The sequence below is a fragment of the Pteropus medius genome, unplaced genomic scaffold (assembly GCF_902729225.1).
Source record: "Pteropus medius unplaced genomic scaffold, Ma_sr-lr_union100, whole genome shotgun sequence".
NCBI lineage: Eukaryota > Metazoa > Chordata > Mammalia > Chiroptera > Pteropodidae > Pteropus > Pteropus medius.
This window is the reverse complement of record NW_024355327.1, coordinates 2,740,938-2,765,168: the sequence shown is the minus strand read 5'-3', so window position 1 is coordinate 2,765,168 and position 24,231 is coordinate 2,740,938. Positions and strand designations below refer to the sequence as shown.

The following is a 24,231-nucleotide window of genomic DNA, read 5'->3' as shown; positions in this document are numbered from 1 at the left end:
CCCCTAAAGATTTGAACCTTGACTTTTCACTACCCAGGTGCACTTGCTGTGTGCTGGGAAATGTTTTGAGCCTAATCACTAACTCTAAGGATATGAATTTAGATTCGACGGAATCCCAAGGTAGGGACCGCGTCTGCCTTGTTTCTTGCTGTATCCTCAGTGCCCGAGACTTTGTCCAGCATGTAGGGCCTGCAGTAACTATTTGTGGATTGAAAGAAGGTGTGAAAGTGAGAAGCCTCCCGTGGCTGATGGGGAGAGACCTGGCCTCTATTCTTTGGGCCAGCAGCCCCTCATCTGGACATGTACTGTTGTTATACCTATGTACTATTATTCTTGGGACATTTCTGCAACCCAGAAAACTGGACTCCAGACAGGACATCATTGGCAACATCCCTGTTCTACAGAGCAGATACCCTCAGCCTGGCATTCTAAGGCCCAGACCAGCCGAGGCTGCCTTGGGTTTGCCAGAGGAAAGGACCCTGGGCTAAGGGGCCAGTTACACTTTATTATATTTTACCCTCAACACCACTCTGAAAGACCATTCCTGTCATGCCCATTCTGTAGATGGGGAAGCCCAGGGACAAAGATGTGGGATAGCTATAGCTTAAGCTCCCACAGCTAGCAGGTAGTCGAGCTGAGTGTGGCCCCTAGGTCTGCCCGGCATCCAACCCGCAGTCCATTTTGCATCTTACTCCTGGATCCTTGAACCCATAGCGTGAAACACCACCAGACTCTTGGGTTGGATGTTCTCAAGTTCCAGTCTTGGTGATGTTACTCTTTACAAGTGAGGAAACTGAGATCCAGAGAGGGCAAAGGACTTGCCCAGAGACAATTAGCAGAGTTGGGACAAGAGCTGCCAGGTTAAAGCCCATCCCTCAGTGCCACGAGTTCATTCAATTTTATTATGTCCGGCTCTGTTCTTTCCTTCCTGTGTTCAAACTGTGTCACCACATGCCCAGGCTCCATTTTGCTGTATCCTGGGTATGTCCATTTGGGACATATTTATTCTAAAACTGATGTGTTGTTTACCTGAAATTCAAATTTAGCTGGCAGTCCCGTATTTTTATTTGCTGAATTTGGCAACTCTGTGTGTGTGTGCACACGTGTGCACATGTGTTCACATACACATATGAAAACAGAGAGTACAGTCAGTACTTGGTATTTGGTGCCATGGAGTGGAAGGAGTGTCAGCCGGACACAGCCATGCACAACAAAATGGATCCAGACTTGGACATACCACAGTTAGATGTTGACATTCATAGCCAAATAGAACCAATTTCAGCCAAATAGAGTCTGAGGTGACAGGTGGGCTTTGCCAGACACAATTACTCACACTCTGACAGAATAAGCTCAGGAGCCACAGTCACCTGCAGCTTGGCAACCGGCTGGCCCATACATAGCTGTACAGGACCTAGTTTAACTCAGACAGACAAACTGAGTCAGGTTTGGTGGTATAGGGCCAAAGACACACGATCACACAGAGCCTGATGGGGTCAGACACTGACAGGCACAGATTGGGCCAGCTGATAAGCTGGAGTTACAGGGAGCCAGGTAGAGACCCCACAATGTGGCCAGATGGGCCAGGTCCAGGTAAATGTTGTATATGCGTTGAGGGGTAATACGTGTTCCCAGCACCCTGTTCTGGCTGAGGGACCCTGTCAGGGGCAGGCACTGTGGGACTGAGAGGTAGTCCTGTCTGCGGTGGTCAGCTCCTGGGCACCCCTTGCCTGGGCCGGAGCTTGGACTGGCGGCGTAGGACTGAGTAGCGAACGGCGATGACGCAAGCCTTCTGCAGCACAGGGAGGATCTCATTCGACAGCATGTTTACCCGTGTCTCCACCATGGAGAAGTAGTTGCTCTGTGCTGTTCCAAGCTTGATGTAGGTGCCATCTGGCAAGACCTGGTGGAGCAAGGACAGGTGCTGGGTCTGAGCCTAGGCTCCCAACCTGCCTCACACCCAGAACCGTTTGAGCCTCCATGCTCTACAGGAACTGCGGTCCTCAGACCGCTTACCCTGAGTAAACACAGCCGGCCATTGGCCAAAATGCGTTCATATGGCCATGCTGATTACTAAAACTGAAACATCTATGCTTGTTGCTAAATAGCTACTGCCTCAAGTGTCTTGGTTCACAACTCCTCGCCTGGGACACCCTGAAATTTCCCACAATCCCCAGCTACAGGTAATGCCTGGCAAAATGTGGGCCTCTAGAACTTTCTCTGGTACTTGTCTGGTGTCTCTTCAGTGATGGGTTGTGTCCAGGCCTCGCTGTAGGTGAATATGCATGTCATCCTCACCTCCATCCCTCTTCTCTTCAGATTGCCTTGCCACCCCACCCCATGATTGTTCTGCCACCTGATGAGGTGGCCAAGTGACTTGACCAAGATCACCCAGCTCCTAAGCTGGGTTTTTACCTGGCTCTGTGGGACACCTGAATCTTTCTGGGGGAGAAATTGTCTCAAACTCAGCTCTATGGAAGAGGACCCAGAGCCAGCAGCAGCCTGTGGGGGGCCACTGTCCCCTCTCCAGGCAGCGGAGGCCTGCAGCCTCCCCAGACCTGTGCAAAGCGGCTCAGCATGTTCTCCCTGGGGACCCGCACGTGGTCCAGTTGCAGGAAGCCATTGTCCATGTGCTCCAAGTCCATCTTGGGCCCGATGTCTCCAATGGTGATTCCTAGAAGGGAATGGAGCTGGGAACATTCATCAGTCAACTGCTTGCTGTGTGCTGGGTACCACACACGTGCTCATTCCAGCTTCTTCTGAGCTTTGCAGTGGCCTGTGACACTGAGGTTATTTTATACCTGTTTCGCAGGTGACCAAGCTAAGGTCAGACAGATGCTGACTGTTGCTCAAGATCAGCCAGCTAGTTAGCACCAGGTCTGTCTAACTAGGCTCCTCTCTGCCCAAGGGTGACATGTCCCAGCTTTTCTCATGGACCTCTGGGGCCTCAGGACAGGGAGGCCTGGTGGGGGTGTCCTCCTGGTAGTGGTCCTAGGAGGAATAGCATGGGCTTACCTGGCAGTGGGGTGTGGTCCTGGAGGCTCCGGATGGGCACAATAAAGGCATGCATGCCCTGCTGGGCTCCAGAACAGATTAGCTGGGCCTGGACCAGGGCGTGGGTGGCCGACCGTCCCACTGAGGGCAGAGAGATGAGAGGTCCAGTGTGATCCATGGTATACGAGGACCTGGTGTGCAGAGCAGACAGGCTAACCTTCCCTAACAGGAACCTGAATGTTAGCCAGTCTGTAATGGCTTAGGAGGACCAGTGTGGGGGCATGGGGAAGGGCAAGGCATTTCATGAGGCAGGATGAGGGTTGGTTTGATCTGCCTGGGAGAATGTGGGTCAGGGGAGGATCACAAGGAGCCTGGAGGGCGAGGGGCATTTTTCAGGGGAGCACCATGGGGAAGGGTATGCAAGGCAGAGGGAACAGTATGCTCGGAAGCTTGTGGACCGGGTTGTCTTGGGGCTTGGCAGTGGAGGAGGTAGCATCCCAAGACACAAAGGGATGCTTGTTTAGGGTACCCTTCAACTCACATGACCTTGACTCATCCTTGGAAATGACTGGAACCATCCACAGAACTTTAATATGTCTGGCTCTAGAATTCATTGTGTTGGAGGAATTATGGAGAGCCATTTGGTGGCTGGAGGTGCAGGGGATTCTGCCTAAGCATCAGGTTTGTGTAGCAGCCACCCTACAATTATATAGACAAAACCCACGCGGGGTAGGAAAACTCAAGGAGGGTCTTGAGGGGACCAAAGCTGTGCACTCCCTTTGGGTGCTCTCTCTTCCAAAGGCAAAGCTTGATGAAGGCTATGGATTTTAATGAAAATAGCCCAAATGGACCAATCCGGGAAAGCTTGGCATCTATTAAAATTTCATTCTATGACAGTCTTTTTCTTTGGAATCAAGGAAACAGGATCTTTATATCAGAGATGCTGGGGTATGTATGTCAGGATGCATGGCAAACATACTGGTCCTGCATCACAGAGAGATGTGTGCACTGCTGTCCCACCCCCCAGCTGATGGGCACCTTTGAAAAGTCACTTTTCACAGAGAGGGGGAACCTGGGAACCCCCCACTAAGAGTCAAACGAATCTAGCAGGGACTTGCTAAAGGTGAGATAAGCGAGCTTTTCATTTTTTCTGTCCTTAAAAACCTATTAATAAATCACTCTGCCATCAACCTAATTATAATAATATTCAGTCAATTACCATTTGTCAAAATCCAGGTGGCGCCAGACCCTGTGCTGGTGCTTTTCAGTTCTTACAGGGCAAGTATGATGAGTCTCACTTTTCAGATAAGGAAACCGAGGCTCAGAGAGTGGAGAGACTGCTCAAGGTTACTGGCCCGGAGGGGCAGAGCTGGGATGTTTGCTCAGCCTGATTTCAGAGGCTGGTTACTTTTCTCCAGTTTTGACGGCAGTCATTCTCTCTCTCAGCACCCTCATCTCTCTCACCTCTGTCTCCCTCATTTCTCTCTCCCTCTTGCAACCTTTCTCTCTCTCTCTCTCTGCTATTTTTTCACCTCTCCCAGTGTCATTCTTTCTCTTTAGTTGGACTCCTCACATTCGTCGTACGTGTTTTTTCCTTATAAGCGTTCACAGGGCTTGGGTCCCCAAGTGTCACGGATGTGTCCCAGAAGGTGTATTCTAAAATCAAGGAGGAGGGCCTTGGTGGGACCCTCTTTGGGGCCTGGCCCATCACCAAGCCCCAGGGAAGCAGGGTGTGGTCGCCACCTGGTGGCCATGGGGAGGTGCGGTGCCGGTGGCCTGATTGGCGCTGGTGGTGGGTGTGAGCCTTTCTCAGGGTCTGGAGCAGTGGGGCAGGAAGGGATGTTTTTCTCACTGTGTAAACCCAGGCCCCTGCACTCTCGCTGGTGGCAAGCCTTGGGAGATGAGAAGGACTGAGATTGTGGGGAGTGCCTGAGACTAGGCCGAGAGTGTGTGTGTTACACACACATACACACACACACACACACACACACACACACACACAGACACACGTGTGTCTCTGTGGGAGCATTTGTGCCTTGGTCCTCATCCCCTAAAGGTTAGGTCAATTTCCTCAGCTACTTCAAAGTTTCTGTGGGGGCCTCTCAGCCACTCACTGATGAAATTCTTCACATCCCACCTATTTTACAGAGTAAGAACCTGAGGCTCAGAGAAGTGAATCGACTTGCCCAAGGTCACTAGCCTAGAACAGGGAATCAATCTGAGGTCAATCTGAACATCAAAGTCACTGATATTCTGCTATCCAGCTTTGCTCTCCCTGGGGACAGATGGGGCTGGGTGATGGAAGGATACTCACGGTCACCTGGCCACCATTTGGTGGCAGTTAGTGTGGGGCTGTGTATCACAAACTCTTGAGTGTCTGCATCATAGGTGGCTTCAGTCTCCAGGCCCTGAAGATATGTCCCTTGGAATCCAGAAGCAGAATTAGACATGGTGCTGGGGTGCGAATCCCACCTGGGGAGCAGTGTCTAGCAGGCCTGGAACTCTTAGGCACCAGCCTTGTATGCAGCCCCGTATCTCTCAGCTGGACTTACAGGCATTTCTCTCCTTTCACACATGGCCAGCCCATGACAAGGGACGGTTGATGACATTTCCGGAAAGAATGACTTGCCCCACTGCTAACTCATAACAATGTATAAATTAGAAAAAGATACTACCCTTTCCTCCAGACCCTGACTGCCACCTGCTGTAATGTTTTCATATTAAATATACAAATCTATGACTACTGAGACAAGAACGGGCCCTCTGGAACTGTGCAGGACATTGTACGCTGTATGCAGCAGCGCTGGCTCACCATGTCCCAGTTCTGTCTGGGCGTACGTTGTGATGATCTGGAACTTTTCACAGAGTGGGGCCCATTTGGCAATCTGCTCCTCCGAGCCCAGGTTCCTGAGGGCTTTCAGGAAGATAGAGTGTAAACCTAAGCCCAGGTCTCCAGAAATGGCTCTGTGGGAGAGAGACTCTTTGGTGAGTAGCGCATTGGAGAGAAGGGCCCGGGTACTCTAAGCCTAAGCAGGATACAGGACAGAGGGGGCACCTTGAGTCCTGGTTGGGGGATAGTACTGCCTTTGTTGGGGGATAGCTCCTGGGGCTGGGGGTTCTGGGTGATCCCAGGTGAATTTCTCTCTAGTGGGGCTGCCCTGGGAGTGAGCACCTGTAAGCGTAACGTAATTCACAACTGTTTTCCAACCAGCCCAGGCGCTGTGCTAGCATCTGGACGTGGAATCTCCTCCGAACGCCGGCCTCGTAACGCTCACTCTGGCTCATGAAATAATTTTCCTTCAGGCTAAATTCTGGGTCACTGTGGATGATGCTCTCTGCCGGGAACAGAGAATAGTGAGCTTAGAGACCTGAGTGAAGTTCCTGGCACCTTCATATCTTTCCACCCACTTGCCTCATGGATGTGGAAAGGAAGTCAGACATTACTGTCATTTTACAGATGAGATGACAGGCCCAGAGGTGGGATAGTGACTCGCTCAAGGTTACAAAGCTATGCAGTGACAGAATAAGGACCAGCATCCAGATCTTCTGCTGCCTAGGACTCTTCTTTCCCTTAGATGTGCCGTGGGAATATTGATGTGTTTAAGATGCCTTATAGTCCAAAGGAATGAATCTAGAACTGCTAAGTTTTGAGAGCAAAACTTTTTTTGTTTGTTTTTTATTTTTGTTATTTGAAGGTAGGACTGCTAGTGAAAGACTCTTCTTCTAAGAAAAATATATGGGCACAAAGCAGATGCTCCATTTCTCAACCTCCTCTTACCAACTTCCCTCCGGAGTGCAGTGTTCTGGGCACCTCCATCGAGGATATTGGTGAGCCGTTCCACGTCGAAGGACTGCCTGCACCTCTCGCTCTCTATGTCGGGGTGCACTTGCCTGCTCCAGGTGTCCCCCATCGACACTCGGTGCACTGGGCTGCCCATCCCATCCTGGATCGGCCTGGTGTCTGAGTAGAGATACAGTTCTTTCCTTTTATTTGTGGTTTTTCTTTCCATAGTTTGTTACCTGTGGTCAACTGTGGTCTGAAAGTATTAAATGGAAAATTCCTGAAATAAACAATTTATCAGTTTTAAGTGTGCACCATTCTGAGCAGTGGGATGAAGTCCCTCAGGTCCCGCTCAGTCCTGCCCAGGACATGAATCATCTCTCTGTCTACTGTCTCCACGCTGTACATGCCACTGGCCCGTTAGTCATTTAGTAGCTGTCTCGGCTATTGGATCGATTGTTGAGGTATCACAGTGCTTGTGTTCAAGTCACCCTTATTTTACTTAATAGTGTCCCCAATGTATAGGAGTAGTGATGCTGGCAATTTAGATGCCCCAAAGAGAAGACATAAATGCTTCATTTAAGTGAAAAGATGAGTATAGTAGAATAAGCTATTTTGGGAGAGAAAGAGCACATTCATGTAACTTTTATTACAATATATTGTAATAATTGTTCTATTTTATTATTAGTTACTGTGTTAATCTCTCACTGTGCCTAATTTATAAATTAAACTTTATCTTAGGTATGTATGTATGGGAAAAAACATAACATACATAGGAGTCGGTATTATCGATTGTTTCAGGCACCCATGGGGGTCTTGGAACAGATCCCCCATGGATAAGGGGGTTACTGCCGTACTTCTGGCCTGGCTGCTCTGAGCCTCGAGCGGCGCTAAGAACCTGTGTGCAGGTGCCCAGGGCTAAGTGTCAGCCAGGTGGAGGAAAGCAACTGCTCTTAAATACTTGAGTACCACTCCACCCCCTGGCTCCTCTCTGTGGGCACCTGGCTGTGTGTCAGGCATTGCCTAAGTGTTGTATGCAGCAATTGCTCAGTAAATGATAGTTCAATATGTGTTAGCTAAGATTTGGACAGGATCTGATCACAAGCTCAGCTTGTGTCACAAGCGTTTGCCTGCAGAAACCATCATAAAAAGTCAATGAAGGTCACGCGAGTAGAAAATTAATCTTAGAGAGATTAAGTGTGTGGCCTCTAGCTAGACAGCTGGAGGTGGCCAGGAGTTGGATGGGGTCTGATCACAAAGCACATGCTCTGTTCGCCATGGGGGTACACGGTGTGTGTGCGTGTATGTGTGTGTGTGTGTGTGTGGAAACTTGTGGTCCCATTTATGTAGTCCACTAAGTCCTGGCCTTTTCTGTGAGCCTGGAGGGGATACTGTGGGGTTGAGGCGAGGAAGCTTTCTCTTTGCCTGTGAAGTGTTCCCTCTGGAATCCCTGTGTGTCCACCATAGCCAAGGTGGATCCTTCACAGCAAATCCCCGGCCCCTTAGCAGCCCCTGTTCCTCAACAGCAAGGCAACCACCAGGTACAGTCGGTTCTACTTCTCCAGTCTCGAATCCATCTGCTCCTCCCATCCCTGTGCCTACCGCTCAGGCCACCACCACTTCTCTGCTTATGTACTCGAATGTCCCTCTCCCAAGGCAGTGAGTTCCTGGGGGACAGGGTGTTCCTGGGGGGTGGGGAGTGAGGAGGTGGCCTGTCTTTACTCACAGGGTCCCAAGAGCAGAGCTCCCAGCATGCTGTAAGTCTCTCCTGCAGGTGTCCACTACTTTGATTCTCGTTCCTCTTCACCACAACCCTACAGATACACTGCTGTTGTTATTACTGTTTTATAAAGAGGACAGGAGCCTTGGGAAGGGAGGAGGCATTGCAAGGTCACATAGACACATGAGGGAAATGGCATTCATATGCAGACTTCCAAACTGATACCCCTGATGGAAGAGGCAAGGGAACTACACAAATTGGGTAAATATTAAACCAGGTTGTATTCAGAGGCTGCTACGTGCTGCTGGACACAGGCACCTGGCTGATCAGCCATTTGACCAGACCAAGAGGAGCCTACAGAACAGAGGAAGGTTCCTGCTGAGATTACTTACAACCGTTTACTCAGAACTCTAACACTGCATACCCATACCATGAAAGGAAAACAAAGATTTTAAGCTGTAATTTTTATAGGAACTAAGAAACAATTGTAAACCCAATTTCTCAAACACTCAAGGTGTCATTCTCTGGCTTATGAGGAGACCACACTGTCTATGGAGCATTATTCCTTCTCTAATAAACTCTCTTTTCTGTCTCTAACTCTGGCTTCTTGAATTCTTTCATGTGCAGAGTCTAGGATCCTCCCTCTCTAGGTGTAGGACCTGAGTCCCTGCTTGGGAGGATTACTCCGTCTCGCATCATCCTTAAGTGGGTGGCTGGTTGTGGGGGTGCTGACAAGGTGCCTGGTATGTTCAAAGAGCCCCCTGGATCCCTGCAAGTTCTCTTGTTTTCCTCTTCCTACCCCAGCCCCTGTCTGTCTCATGCTCCCTCTAATGTAAGGAGGAGGTAAGAGAACTAAATGTTAAATCAAGCTGTATTCAGAGACTGCAATAAACTGATCAGCCCTAAGGCCAGACCACGAGGAAACAAAGGAAGATTTCTACTGTCATTCCTAACAAACCATTTCCTCACACCTTGAAGGGAAAAAGAGTCTTTAAGTTGCACCCTACACAGAATAGAATCATTCACTCCCTGTGGCTAAAACCACGGGGAACCTATGGATCAAAGTCTAGGAATTGCCAGCAGGTCTTTCATGTACTACTCTTAACTTTTCTGCTACATACGCTTATCCTTTCACATTGTAGTTCCCTACTATCAAAGGAAAATGGGTAAACGAAGTCTATAAACTGTAATTCACAGAAACTAAAGAACAATGTATAAACTGAATTCCCTCAAGACTTGGACTCAGACCCCTCTCAGCGTCTTTACTGTCTCACTGTAAGCCACTGTCTCCGTCTGTCTGAGTCCCTCTCACTTTCTGCCTCTAAGAGGAGACCACGCTCTGTCTATGGAGTGTTACCCCTTCTCTTACAAACTTTCCTTTTGACTCTAACCCTGGCAGGTATTTGAATTCTTTCTTGTGCTCAAAGAACCCCTTTCTATTTTGGTGCAGGGCTTGAGTTCCTTCCATTCAGAGGAATTTGCCCCGTCCTGCATCATCTTTTCTAGCTAACCAGAAAGAGACAGAAGGACATACACTCGATTCACCCGATCTCACCCGATCGCCACGGCTCCTCTGGGAGCATCTGGGATTCTGTCCTGAGCTATACAGATCAACTGGCCTTGGGCAAACCGTTGGCTCTGTTTACAGGCATGTGGTTGAGGCTAAGTCCTCTAACTGGTCAGGAGGCCACTGGTCGGTCCTGTCTGCTTTGCCTACTTCTCTTCCTCTAACGTCCCCGAAACTCCGCGTGTCCATTGGAATTGCAGAGAAGTCGTGCTGAGGGTCCCCTTCGGAACTCCAAGTTAAAAGACTGTGTAGCACCTTTGGGCCACGACAGGACAGGTAAGTCCGGGGAGAGGAAGGGGATTTTCTGTTCCTTCCTCCCGGCCCCTTTGCTTTCATTTTTGCTGGGGGCTTGCAACGGAGGAAGCGGCGGGCTGCGGAAGCTTGCCCTGGCTACTTCCCCAATCCGGCGGGACCTCTGACAAGGAGGCGGAAACACGGTAGCTGCTCCAGTTGCACTCTCTCCAACCTCCACCTCTGCCTGTCCTATCATTCTGTCTGTCTTATCGTTCTCTGCCTGTCCTATCCTCATTCTGTCTGTCCTGTCCTCATTTCTCCATTGGCTCTGAGATGCTGGAGCAAACTGCCCTGCACATACCTTTCCTTCAGCGGGGAGGGCCAGGAAACCACTCAGCGCACAGGTCCCCATTCAAGCAGTGCGACCCTCTCACTTTGGGCCCGCGCGCCTCACTGTCAGCGATCGGTCACCGCTCTGAGTCTAGAGTAGGCACACCCAGGCCTGGCTGGCTGACCCTGCTGCACTCCCTCCTCCTCCCTTCCGCTCTCCCAGGGAGCACATGCAGCCCAGGAAGGGACCCACCAAGAAGGCAGGGTTGGTACCCAGCTTCAGGCACGGCTTCGGATGCAGTGCTGCACCTGCGGGCCTCTCAGCTGGCAGGGGGACGCGTTTTCAGTATCAGGCATCTGCTGAGGCTGCGTCTGTGGTCATAGGGGTTAAGTGCTTTCACCCAATCTGCTCTGGTTCGATTCTCCGGGAAGCTTTTTTTTTTTTTTTCTTTCTCTCCTCTCTTCTGCCCCTGGCAGAGTGCGCACACACCAGCCACGCCCCATGGGCACCGGGAGGGCAGCTGTTGGTGTAGCAGGCTGCAGCACTTCCTCACAGCAAGGACCAAGAGGTTCCACCTCCTCCCAGACTAACAATGGGAGAGAGACTAAGAGGTTTAGCTTGTAAACGGTTCTTTGAACTATAATTCTGGCCTACAATTAGATCCTGTCTTTTTGCAAAAGACAGGAAAAGCGGGATGAAATCCGCTATGTATGAGCTTTTATGCTCCTTTACCAAGACCCAGACTTATTAGATGGCCCAATGATAGGAGCGCCTTCCCAGAGACCTCAAAATAATCGGGAATTATCTCCTCCCCCTTCACCCTCCTACTCTGAGGGGGCACTGAGTTCTCCCGGGACCCCATCTATTCCACCATTCCCTGAGGAAACTAGATATGCCCGCTCTGGGAAGCTGCAAATGCTGATGGGGGAATAATAAGAGTACATGTTCCATTTTCTATGCCAGACTTAGCTTTATGCAAAAAAAAAAGAAAAAAAAATCGGCAAATTCTCTGAAGATCCTAGCAGATTTACTGATGAATTTGAAAAAACTTACTGTGACTTATGACTTAATTTGGCAAAATTAAAGATCTTGTCAGGTGTTTCTAACTCTCAATAACTTAAAAGGTCTTGCAGATAACCAGAGATGTAAACATAGCTCCTACGCCTGAGGTTGAGGGAACCAGAAAGGAAAAAAAGGGGGCACTTTTAAAAACAAGCTGGCCAGTCCCACAAGCCATACTCTGCCCCCACCTTTTCCCCAGCCTTCTTAAAACTGTCAAGAGCAAATGAAAAATCTCGAGTTCTCTACAGTTATTGGTAATTCTGTTTATGTGCATGATCTCTGATAATCTATATTTGTTGGTGATATATATATATATATATATATATATATATATATATATATATAGGTGTTTGTACCTCCAGATGGTATTACCAGTTTAAAATATTTAATTGGCTTGGAAAAAAAAATTAAGCACTGACTCAAGTTACTTTTCAGAATCACGTGATCTACGAAAATATTTGATACTGAGGCCAGTTTTAAGTTTTGGTTAAATAGACATGCCTTTTAGAGTTATCAACATTAATTATTAGTTAAGTCTGAGTTCACCATTTTTGGCTTCTTATTGCAGAAAAAGCTAAAAGATAAATTAGAATCTGTTAATGAATACCTTGTACCTCATTAAAAATGTTTCTTAAAAATCGTAAATATAATGCCAACAAAAGCCTATGCTGCTAGAGGTTACAAAATGTATTCATAAATTTGTCAGTCTAAAGAATGTTAATTGCTTACTTTTTAGCTGCCACTAAAAATTGAGGTTCCTAAGAGTTAAGCGCTCTAATTATGATGGAAAGGAAAATGTATGGTTTTGGTAATAGAAGGTATAAAATATGGAGATATATTTTGAAGGAAGTTAAAGGAAAGTGGTTTGTCCTAATGTTGGTTATTTCTGAATGAGTAAGAAAGAATAAAGAACGTTGCAGAACTTTTGTGAAGAGAAATCTTGAAAGAGGAAATTTTATGTGATTGGCAATAAATTGAAATATCAAAAGTAAGCTAATGCAAAATTAGAGTTGTGTTCTCTCTGCTATAGAAGACAATGTTTCTTGGACTACTGGTCTGTTACTGATATTGTGGAAAGGTTTTCTGAGTAGAAAATAAGGATTCTGTGCTTCATCAAAAACAATGTTCTGTGTTTTATGTTGTCTTAACCAGTTTTCTGAGGCTTTTAGAAAATATACTCATATTGGCCCAAGTGAGGGCCAGACACTCCTGGCTACGCATTTCATAACCCAGGCTGTGCCAGATATTCAAAGGAAGCTCCAAAAGTTGGAGACTGGACCCCAAACCCCACAGGCTGCCTTAGTGTCAAGTGTTCAATAACTGGGACCGGGCAGAGGAGGGAAAGAGTAGGAAAAATAAAAAATAAAAAAGACGCAAATTTTAGCTGCCATAATGCAGGGACTATCTCGAGGCAACCCTAGGCAATAAAAATCTTTCAGGCCGGGAAGGCCTTGACCTGGCTTGGCATTGTCGAGACTGGGACACAACCAACCAATGTGGAAACAAAAAGGCACGGAAAATGGAATGTCATCATCAAATCCTGGGGAGGTGAAGCCGGGGATGGGTGGACCTCCTAAGCCCTCAGCCCTTACGACTAGCCTCTCAAATGAGAGAGCTGCTTTCTCCTTCAACAAAGGAGGCCAGAGCACTTGCTAGCTCCAGTCCTAGAGAAATTCACTGCAATCACGACAGTGGAGCCTCAGGTCACTTTTGACATGGCAGGGAGGAAAACTGAAATTTTATTACTTATTGGAGCTAACTACTCTGTCCTGACCTATCCCATTGGGTCTGTCCTCAAAGCAAACTTCACAGTGACGGGAATAAATAGCCTGCCTAAGGAAAGATGATTTACTTTTCCCATTAGTTGTGAGACTGGTACTAGTAATGAAATCCCCCACTGTGTGTCAGGACTAGAGTCCAGTGTGGAGAGCCCCTCGTCCCAGGAAACGGGGTGCTACCAGAAAGGGGACAGCCCCTCGCCTGTCACATAGAGCACGGTCATGGGGAACCTGGTACTAAACCATTCCTAGAGGACCCGCTTCTGGGGCAGGATTTCCAACATAGCAGAGCAGTCCCTCCCTGCGATCTATTAAAAGTCAGCCCTCAACCCATTTGGAAAGAGCTCTACCAAGTTTTGTTAAGCTCCCCAACTGCTGTCAAATTACAAGGAGTCAATAGCTGGGTACATTTGTCTTGATTTAAACCAGGTTCTTATGAGTCCCCACAGGTTCCTCCAGAAAATAGAACGGGAAGTGTGACCTATTCCTGTGAACTCGTGGATGATCTTAAGCTCTTATTCTGAAAATAGATAAATCTACATGTCCCAAGGAATCAGGGGACTTTTCTGAATAATTATTCTTTTAGCTCAGTGTCTATACCACTGCTCTCTCTTCAAACTAATTCCATCTCATTTTATTATATATCTTTACCTTAAATTAACAGACTGCTATGAAAAAATAACTTTACTGTCAATTACCTCTACTTTTAATTATTATTATTATTTTTTTAAGCAAGGCAACCAACCCTTGGTTGACCTCACAGATTGCAAGGACCTTGTCAGCTTACAATCCCTTATTTTTTCTATTTTTTATGTCCACGGCATTTGGTCTTCCTAGGTGGTCTCCCATCCAAGTACTAACCAGGCCTGTCCCTGCTTAGCTTTCGAGATCAGACAGGATTGGGCGTGTTCAGGGTAGCATGGCCATAGATTTTACTACTGATTTTTGACCTTTGCCTTTTCAATCTTTTTGTTAAATTTAGATCTTCTAGGCTGCAAAGCTTCCTGCTACTTCCAATTGCTGAAACAACCCCATGTTCTCTGCCTCCAGAGCCCTTAGAATAGGTTTCCGGAGATTTTTATTCCCAGCAGGTAGGGACTACAGCCCTATTTCAGCTTTGAAGAAGTTACAGAAGACAGACCTTCCTCCCTCAAGTCCCCTTAAGAATAAGGAAATATAATCTCTGAGCGGGGAGAATGTAGGGAGGAGGCAAGAGAACAAAATGTTAAATCAAGCCACATTTGGAGACTGCAAAGTGCTGATCAACCCCGCAGCCAGACCACGAGGAAACCTGCAGAACAAAGGAAGATTTCTGCTGGGATTGTGAAGAGAAAGTGGCACCCTACACAAAATAAAATCATTCATCCCTACGGCTAAAACCCGGGGAACCTATGATCAAAGGCTGGGAATTGCCAGCAGGCCTTTTATGCTACATATACTCTTACCTCTTCTGGCTACCTGGCTACCTACGCTTATCCTTTCACATTGTAGTTCCATACTATCAAGGGAAATGGGTAAACAAAGTCTTTACACTGTAATTCACAGAAACTAAGGAATGATATATAAACTGAATTCCCAGAACACTGGGGGTCCCTTCTCAGTATCTTTATCTCTCTGTCACTGTCTCTGTCTCTCTGTCTGTCCCTCCGAGTCTCTCTTAGGCTCTCTCACTCTTTGCCTCTGACAGGAGACCGCACTTCATCTATGGGGTGTTAGCCCTTCTCTAATAAACTTTCCTTTTGACTCTGCCCCTGGTGGGTGTTTGAATTCTTTCTTGTGTTCAAAGAACCCTTTCTCTTTTGGTGCCGGGCTTGATTTCCACACCCTCCCCCACCCCGCCTCCAACTCCGAGGACTTTGCCCCGTCCTGCATCATCTCCACTCCAACTGCTGCTGCCTCCTTGCTGTGCTAGAGCACGCTGATGCCCCATCCCCCACTGCCTCTACCAAGGCCTTGTCCTCTATCTGGAACACTCTTTCCCTGGATGTCTTCGGCTTCCTAATTACCTACCTCCTTCAAGTCTTTGATCAGTCTCCTTCTCAGTGAGGCACACTCGACCACTCTCTGGAAAATCCCAAGACCCCTCCCTCGGCATTCCTAATCCCTCTCGCTCTGCTAATTTTTCTCTTTTCACTTGTCCTAACATACAAGACAATTTACTTATCGATTATGTTTTTGTTAATTGTCGTCTTCCCTCATTAGATGGTGAACTCCAAGAAGGCAGGGATCTTTGTCACATTCATGCCGTAGCTCTGACATTTAGCACAGGGCCTGGCTGAAAGGTCCTGTGTAGTAAACAAGTATCAAATGAAAGAAAGCAGTGCTTGGTCACCGGTCACCGGGAGCTGCGGGGAAGGCCATCACCCAGGTGGTCCAGTCCTCAGAGGTCTCCCAGTACCTCCCCTGACCCTCAGCCCGGCTTGCCTGACTCACCTCTGTCTTGTGTCCACACTGTAGGCCTGGCCTGGCCTCTCTAGCCTTAGGCCGCTTCTGGTCAGTGGCCCAGCCCCTTTCTCCTCCCCTAGAGAGGTGGCACTGCCTGGCTGGCTCTCAGCTCTCAGCAGTTTCCTGCTGAGTTCACTGCTTGTTTTCTCCTGTCCCCTCCACTCCCTTCCACCCATTTCCCGCAGGTGACATGCAATGCCCAGCACTGGGGCTACCCAGGGAGGATTGCTATGAAGGTGAAGCAGGTTAATAGCTTAGCATGAAGCTGGCTGGGCAGCTCAGCGAGGGCCAGCTACTGAACCCCAGCCTTTCTCTCCCTCTCCCTGCCTGTCTGGCCCTGCCTCCCAGAGCCTGGTCCTGATAGAATGCACACACTTGCGCTCTGTATAAAGAAACCCCATAGCCCCCACCCAGAGTCCAGAGACCTGCATTCACATCCTGGATGTGTGACTCTGAGTTACTTCACCTCTCAAAGCTTCCTTTCCTTTGTCTGTTAACTCACAGAGTATAAAGGAGAGCTCTTGATAAGCTTTAAGCCCCAAGCACTTGTAATTTGAGATTATTACTATTTTCTTGCTCCCCATAAGAGAATTTCTTAATTCCCAGGAATGATATTTAATGGTGGAATATCCAATTCTGGGGCAGCCGTGTGACACCGCTGGTTGTACAGGATGCATCAATTTGTTTACTCATCAACGCATATTTTTGAGTGCCATCTAAGCACTGGGGTACCTACAGCAGGAAACAAAACAAAACTAAACTAGACTAGTCCCCTGCACTTGAGAAGCTTCCAGCTGGGGTTAGGGGCTATTAGGGAAGCAGGTGATCACAGTAGGAATGAGCAGGAAAACCTACACAGGGTACTCACGACCACTTCTAATGAATTTATAACTTTTTTGAACTTTAACCCTTCTTGCCCTCTTCCTGCTCCTGCTGTCCCCAGGGCCCTCCTGCTTTTCCTGTCTGGCTCCTTTTTACTTTTTCATCTCACCAGAAATGTTAACACTTTCTCGGGGAGTCATCCCAGTCTGGATTAGGAGCTCTTGGACCTGTTTTCTTAGCTCCGAGATTTTGCTCCTTATGGTCTAATAAAAAATAACCATTTGGTCATTGACCCCCAGTTCCTGGCACAGAGCTCCTAAGTGATAAGATTGTCTTTTGTATTTATGGCTGGGGGTCCCTAGATAGCTTTAGGAAGGGAGCTGATTGCTGGAAAGACCAAGACTTAATCTGAGGGTTAGAACTTTTAGCTCCCCCATCCCCAAACCTCTACCGAGGGGAGAGGGGCTGGAGATTGAGCTAATCACCAGTGGCCAATGATTTAATCAATTATACCTACATAATGAAACCATGATAAAAATCTCTAAACACTAGGGTGCGGGGAGCTTCTGGGTTGACGAATACATGGAGGTGCTGGGAGGGTGGTGTGCTGGGAAAGATCGTGGAAGCTCCATGCTGCTCCCCATACCTTGTCCTATGTGTCCCTCCCACATGGCTGTTTCTGAATTGTATCCTTTTAAATAAAGGGGTAATCCTCAGCAAAGTGCTTTTCTGAGTTCTCTGAGTCTTTCTAGCAAATTAGAACCCATGGAGGGGGGTGTGGGAACTCCTAAATTTATAGCTTGTAGGTCAGAAGTATGGGTGGCCCTAGGATTTGCAATTGGTGTCTGAAGTGGGGGCAGTCTTGTGGGACTGAGCCCTGAACTTGTAGATTCTGCACTAATTCCAAGAGTTAGTGTCGAATTGAGATGAATTGTTGGATACCCAGTTGGTGCTGGAGAATTGGAGAATTGGTTGTTGATATGGAAAATCTCATATTTGGTGTCACAAGTGGTGATAGAAAAAGATACCACAACCTTGGTGGCTAATTTTTTAACTATTGGTTTTTGTCTAAGTCACAAATGAAAACAAGGACTATGTTGCTCATGGTCAGCAATGCAGTTTCAACTCTAGCCCAGGGCCTGGCCCAAGGAGGGTCCAACAAATACAGGGTGGATGAATGAATGAACAGTTGGCAGGAGCCACCAGGATTCTCAACCCCAAGGGCATAGCCAAGCTTGAGGAAGGACTCTGGAGCTTTTAAAGTAGGTGCAGTGTGTGTGTGTGTGTGTGTGTGTGTGTGTGTGTGTACGCTGTGTGTGTGTGTGTCCACCCTATTTGTACACCCTTGCATGCCCCAACATGGGATCCAGTCTTCCATCTCAAAGCTGGGGATTCCTTTGGAACTACTTGTGCCAAAAAGTTGTATACTCAGTTGTGTTTCCTAAGTGGTCTCGGTCTTTCTGCCACCTTTCCTGATCTGTTCTGATAGCTCTTGCCATCTTGCACCCTTCAGGAATTCCGAGGAGTTTAAAAGGCTCCTTTCAGATGGTCCTATTGAGAAAGAGTTGCTATGTGAGATGAATCAGTTTCCTCTCTCTCCATGTTTCTGCTCTAAAATTTGGCTTGTTTTTGGCTAGCATTAGTATCCACACCACCCTACCCATCAATCCCCAGACGAATATTTTTGGAACATCGTGGTGCATTGAGCACTTCTTGGGGTGGGATCCAGAGGGGAATCAGATTTCAGGGAGCCAGCGGGGGAGGGGATGTTTATAGGTTCCCTCACCTCCATTGCATAGCAACCCTGGAGAGTGGGCTACATCACCCGGTTTTGCGTAGGAGAAAACAAACACGGAGAGGTGCGTCACTTGCCCCGTTTACACAATAAGTAGATTACAGAACTGGAATTTGAGCCAGGTCTTCTGATGATAAAGACTGGCTTTCAATTCATTTGTACAAAGTCGAGAAAGAAGTCAGGAGACCTGCGGCTCCTATCATGGCAGGACTTCTAAGATGCAGTGACTCTGGGTAGGTGACCTCTCCCCAGGGTCTCAGTGTCCCCATCTGTGATCTGGGGTGTTTGCTTACTAAGGGGCCTGACAGCCCTCCACCATGTCCAAAGTAGTGTCCAACTTGTGTTTTGAGGAAGAAGCAGGACCCAAGCTTTGAGAAATTACCCAGCAGGTCCTGCTGGGACTGGGGAGCCCGATCAAATACTTAAAAGGCCATCAGGATCTTCATCTCAAGATAATCAAGATGTGAAAACCATGGCAAAGAGAAAGTAAACAATTGCCCATCTCTCTGAACAGTAGGGTCAAGCCACCTCCCCTGTTCACCATCTTGTGTACACCCACTGCCAACAGCAACAGGGGACCCATGGGGCCCAGGCCCCCCAATCCCAGCAGGACCTGCTGGGGATGGAGAAGGTGTGGTGTGTAATAAAGTATGGGGTGATACCTCCCCTAAAAATGAGGACCGAGAGAAAGGCAGAGGGTCTTAGGGTGATCAGCTGTGAAGGAATGATTGAAGCCAGACAAGATTAGAGACTAAGAGAAATAAACAAGTAGAAATAGGACTTGGAGGGGTCAGGTCAGTGACAGATATGACAGAATGGAACTGCTGAGGAAAGGGAAGATGATAATTAACTTTTATTGAGTGCTGTCCATGTGCACGGCCCTTGCCAAACATTTTATATCTGTTAACTCAGTTCTCTCAACACTCTGTGATGCTGGTACCATTGGAACCTTCATTTAACAGTGAGAAACTCAATGATGTTGAATAACTTGTCCAAGGTCATCTGGCAAGTAGCAGAGCTGGATCTTCTATTCCACCCCCAAATCTGAAGTCTGTCTGACTTTGTAGCCTGGGAACAACCATGTTGTGCCACCTGTTAAGATATCCTTAAAGGGGAGAGAGAAAGAGGGAGAAGAAACTTCTATCCCTTGAAATGTGCCAGGCCCAGGCTAGACGCTTTGTTCTCTCATGTTTCAGGACTTACCAGCCATATAGTAGGTGCTCAATGCATGTTTTTCTCTTTCCTGCTCCTTCTCCGAACGTACTGGGCCAAGGGCAGGCACGTGGACCCCTGTGTCCCATTTGGCCACTGTCTTTTTCAAAGCCATGAGTGGTCTGAGGCTGGAGTCTTGTCCCTGGGGCCCACTCTGCCAGATTGCAGTGGGCCAGGCCACCTGCTGACTGGGAAGGAGGAAGGAGGAAGACCATTTTGCCTCAGCATGCTTGCAGAATGTTTCTGGCAACAGATGGGAAAGCTTAAATGTGGGTGCTTTGCAAAACATCCTCTTGCAGCCTCCACCAGCAAATGCTGCCAGAATAAATGTGTGGGCTCCAGTCAGGCACATGTGGGTTCACATCTCGCTTCCACCGCCTGCTGACTGTGTGCCTTTGGGCAGCAGCTTTGCCTTTCTAAACTTTGGATTCTTCACCTGTAAAATGGAGGTAATGACAGTCTCGGGGCGGGGGCGGATGAGCAAATTTATATATTTAGCTCAGTCCCTGGCAAGACACTAAATATTCAATAAATACAGATATCATTATCTGTGCCATACATCTGGAAAATGTGGTCCAGCTAATTGTCCAGGCTTGTGACAAATACTGACTGGCAGTCCTGGGGCTTGGATCCAGGCCTGGGCACAGAACAAGCCTGACACTGGCCTTGCCTTTAAGGTCAGGCACCCACTTGGGTGCCAGCCAGCCCAGGGGAGTTGCCGCAGTCCTTGACTGGGTAGTCCTGGCTTGCCTGTCCACAAGTCCTTTCTGGGAAGTAGACGGGCACACTGAACAAAAGGGGCAGTTTTGGAAAACAAGCCCAGCCCTGAGTCTTCTCTGGGTGAGTGCCAGGCAATTATCAATTCAAGTAATTGCAACAGGCTGAGATGAGAGCAGGTAATCCCTGGGAAGGTGAAGGTTGTGTTCTTTACCCTCAAAAGCCCAGCAAAAGGGGGCACCATAAAGACAAGGTCTTGGGGGAGCAAAGTGTTCAAGGATTGGTGGGTTTTGGGGGTTGCTGAAACATCAGCCATAGGTCCAGTCCTGCAAGGAGGCCGAGCACCACCACACAGGGAGATTCCAGTCTATTGGTTGGCCCTACAGACTGGTGGCTTTGGGGATGGGGATGTGACATCAGGGGTGGGGCCGTGGCAGTGCGTAGACGGTCCTCACTCTAGGACACATGTCAGTCTATGTCGGCCTGAATCTGTTTTTATAGGCGGAGGTCAAATCCTTCAAGTTCAGATGGACAAATGACAAATGAAAGGGGGAATGTGTTCCCGAATCTTATGACAAAGATCAGGATGGCACAGGGGGCCTCCTCTGAGTCCCTTCTAAGAGCAAGGCCTGGCTATATAGAAAAAACACGGACTTTGCAGACAGACAATTCTCATCTCTCCCCGGGCATTGTTTTGTGACTTGTCAAGTCCCTTAACTTAAGTTTACCCAAGACTTGGTTTCTTCATTTGTAAAATGCGGATGATGATACTGTATTGTCATGGGTGGTGACATTACTGGTCTTCCACAAATGGAATAATCATTACTGACACCCATTCACAACCTTTCAGACACCTACTATGTGCATAGCTCAGGGTTGGGACTGGTAAGGCTGAGCAGAATCAGACAGGGCCAGAATCAGACAGGGCCTGTGGCAAGGGTACCCTTCAAAGTGTGGCAAGGGTACCCTTCAAAGCTACTAGGATCTGAGGGCACCCACAGGAGCACACACCGCAGAACCAGGGAGGGAAGGTCTCCTCATTCTCCCTCTCTCTCCTGGGTTTTGTACTGGTCTCCCATCGAAGAGGGTGCTCTCTAAACCCCGAGCAAGACTTTGGTCTGGTGGGTGTGAGAGCATGTGAAGATAGGGCTAGCTACTCTTGGCTCCTCATTTAGGGCGGGGTCTGATGTTGGGGCTCCTGCAGCAGCCCTTTTTTTCTCCAAGGTGTCTAGGACTGGGGGATGGCCCAGAGAGTGGTGTGTAGGAGCCATGCAGCTCCGGTGTGTGTCCTGCAGGCACAAATGCCAGTAGATCTCAGGTGTACTGACAAAAGCCCAAGAGGCCAAAGGAAAGCTTCTGGACCAAACTGACATCTCTGGGCCTGGGTCAAAATCGTGGAGGAACGAGGCAGGTGGGTGATGGGGATGGGAGGGGCTGAACTTGGGAGGAGGCTGGGTATATTGCAGCAGCAGAAGGGGTAGAAAGGATTTCTCACTCACTCATTCAACAGACATTTATGGAGCACCTACTATATGCCCTATGCTCTATATGGGCATTGTCTTTTCTTAAAGTTTTGAGTGGAATGGGCGTGGGATTCTTGTTTCTGGGGCCCACTCTGCCAGATTTACGTGAGCCAGGAAGGAAGAAGGAGGGAGGCCACTTGAGAATCAACAATAAACAAGACAGATAAAAACCTCTGCCCTCATGGTGCTGACATTATTGTTAAGAGAGACAGGATCAATAAGTAAAATATATAACATGTTAGATGGTGATAAATGGAAAGAAGGAAAAATAAAGCGAGGAAAGAAGGGATAGGAAATGCGTAGGAGATGCTGAGATTTTAGATGGGGTGACTAAGGGTTCCTTGTTTAGCAAGAACATGAACAAAGACCTGAAGAAAGTGAGGGAGTGGGCTGCGTGGCCCTCCGAGGGAAGAACACTCCTGGCCATGGAATAGCAGGCGAAAGGTGCCGGGTGGAGGGTGCTTGGTGGGTGTGATGGGGAGGCCAGGCTTGCTGGAGCTGCGTGAGTGATGGGGAGGGCAGTGAGAATAGGGCCAGAGTTGAAGAGGGAGTTGGACATATAGAACCTTCTAGGCCATAGGAAGGACTCTCCTGGGAGCCAGTGGAAGGCTCTGTGTAGAGGAGTGGCACGATCTGCCTTAGATTTTAACGGGATCATTTGGCTGCTCTGTTGAGAGTAGGCTGAACGGGGCAGGGGCAGAAGTTAGGAGGAGGCTGCTGCAAAATTCAGATGTTTTGTTTCCCACTGTGCCCCTAGCACACGGCATGCTTCCTGGCACAGGGCAGGCACTCAACAAATATTTGTTGATTGATGTATGGATTAGTGATATCTAAATTCCAGTTTTTAGACTGGTACCATGTAGGCTATATGGAGAAGCTGTAGAAAAACAGATCCCAGGCACTGCTGCTGGAGAATCCAATAGGTTTTTGATGCAAAAGAGGAATCTGGATTTTCAGTACAATCTAAAGGCAATTCTGAGCAGCAGAGCTGACCTGCTATGTCAGTTAGGAGTGTTGTCTGGAAGTAACAGAGACCGACCATAGTGGCTTAAATAAAGAGGGATTTATTTTTATTTACAAGAATTCTGGAGGAAGATAGCTGCTGCATTGGCTTGGTCAAATGATGATAGGGTCAATGTCCTTGAGAGGCTCTTGGCCTTCTCCTCATTGTAGCAAGATGGCTGCTGTGGCACCAGGCATCACATCCTCAATCAAAGCAGGAAAAAGGGAGGGTCAGAGAGGTGTTACCCATGTCTCTTTGATCAGGAGAGCATAATCTTTCCCAGAAGTCCCTGTGGACTTCCTCTTAAATTTCACTGGCCGTACCTGGTTACATGCTCACCCTAAGCTGCAAAGAAGGCTAGAACAGTGAGAATCTGGATTTACAACCTCTACAGAGGGAGGTGAATAGAGAGGAGTTGGGACTGATCACTGGGGAGTGAACAAGGGTGTCTGCCATGGCTCCGCTGGACAACGTGGTATTTGAGGTCCCTTCTTCTGGGGCTTTGTCTCCATGACTTGCTGCTTCCATGGAGCATCCCTGGCGAGTACTGAGTGAAACCCCAAGCATTCCCTCAGAGGGTCTTACTCCAGCCTAGGCACTCTGTCTTGTTTCTTTTCACATGTATGAACAACAAATAGACCCCCACCAAGGTGGCTTCTTTAGGGAAGTGGTGGTCTTTATTAAGGATGGTGCATCTTTAGCATCACTGTCACCTGGCAGACATTTAAAACAGCATTTCCACATTCTAAGACAGTCACCTTCAAGAGCCTTTTAGAACTTGACTTAAACACATACACTCATGCGTGCACACACACAGATGCATGTCTCTATTTACACCCCTTTGCTGGCACCATACACAGGGAAAGGACGATGGCTTTGGTCACCCTCAACTCACCCAATTAGGAGGAAGACCAGGATGACCCCTTTCCTCCTGTAGTTCCCACCTTTGGTCCAAGAATCAAACAGCACCCCAGCGGCAGCTCTTTCTGGCAGTTTTGGGGGATAAAAAAACGCTTTTCCGGCACTGCCCTGTCATCTTAAATGACAGATTTATAGAGCTAGAGGCAGGGGTTTTATTTTTCAGGGGAAAAAGAAACAGGCCTGGTTTATTCTCTAAATCTTTTTAAATGGGATAGAAGCAGAAGGTTACCATTTGGTCTCTCATGGAGGGATTTTTGAGGAAGAAGCAGTGAAGTCACTGAAGCTGGCCCAGGTGATAGAAACCAGGTAAGGGGTGGGTCTCAGGATCA

At 48.1% G+C, this 24,231-nt stretch overlaps 1 protein-coding gene, 1 long non-coding RNA gene and 1 pseudogene across 5 annotated transcripts in view; 1 reads left to right on the top strand and 2 right to left on the bottom strand.

Moving 5' to 3' along the window:
* ACOX2 (acyl-CoA oxidase 2) overlaps positions 1-16,031 on the bottom strand; it is a 35,637-nt gene extending 19,606 nt beyond the window's left edge. Inside the window, exons 1-8 of one of the 4 annotated variants that reach the window (XM_039858632.1) lie at positions 15,898-16,031; positions 6,770-7,028; positions 6,164-6,326; positions 5,804-5,955; positions 5,306-5,413; positions 3,013-3,132; positions 2,556-2,671; positions 1,728-1,900 (exon numbers count right to left, since the gene is read on the bottom strand). In XM_039858632.1, the coding sequence (XP_039714566.1) occupies positions 1,728-1,900; positions 2,556-2,671; positions 3,013-3,132; positions 5,306-5,413; positions 5,804-5,955; positions 6,164-6,326; positions 6,770-7,001 (1,064 nt within the window). In that variant the 5' untranslated portion in view covers positions 7,002-7,028; positions 15,898-16,031. Of the gene's footprint in view, positions 1-1,727; positions 1,901-2,555; positions 2,672-3,012; positions 3,133-5,305; positions 5,414-5,803; positions 5,956-6,163; positions 6,327-6,769; positions 7,053-10,876; positions 10,996-15,897 lie in introns of those variants that run through there. The other 3 variants (XM_039858631.1, XM_039858633.1, XM_039858630.1) reach the window with 3 other exon arrangements.
* On the top strand, positions 4,960-23,975 carry LOC120599538 (uncharacterized). The gene is made up of 2 exons (XR_005651927.1): positions 4,960-5,000; positions 23,799-23,975. It is a non-coding gene; the product is annotated as an uncharacterized LOC120599538 (long non-coding RNA).
* Positions 14,277-14,395, bottom strand: LOC120599555 (uncharacterized; annotated as a pseudogene).
* Positions 23,976-24,231: the final 256 nt, after the last annotated feature.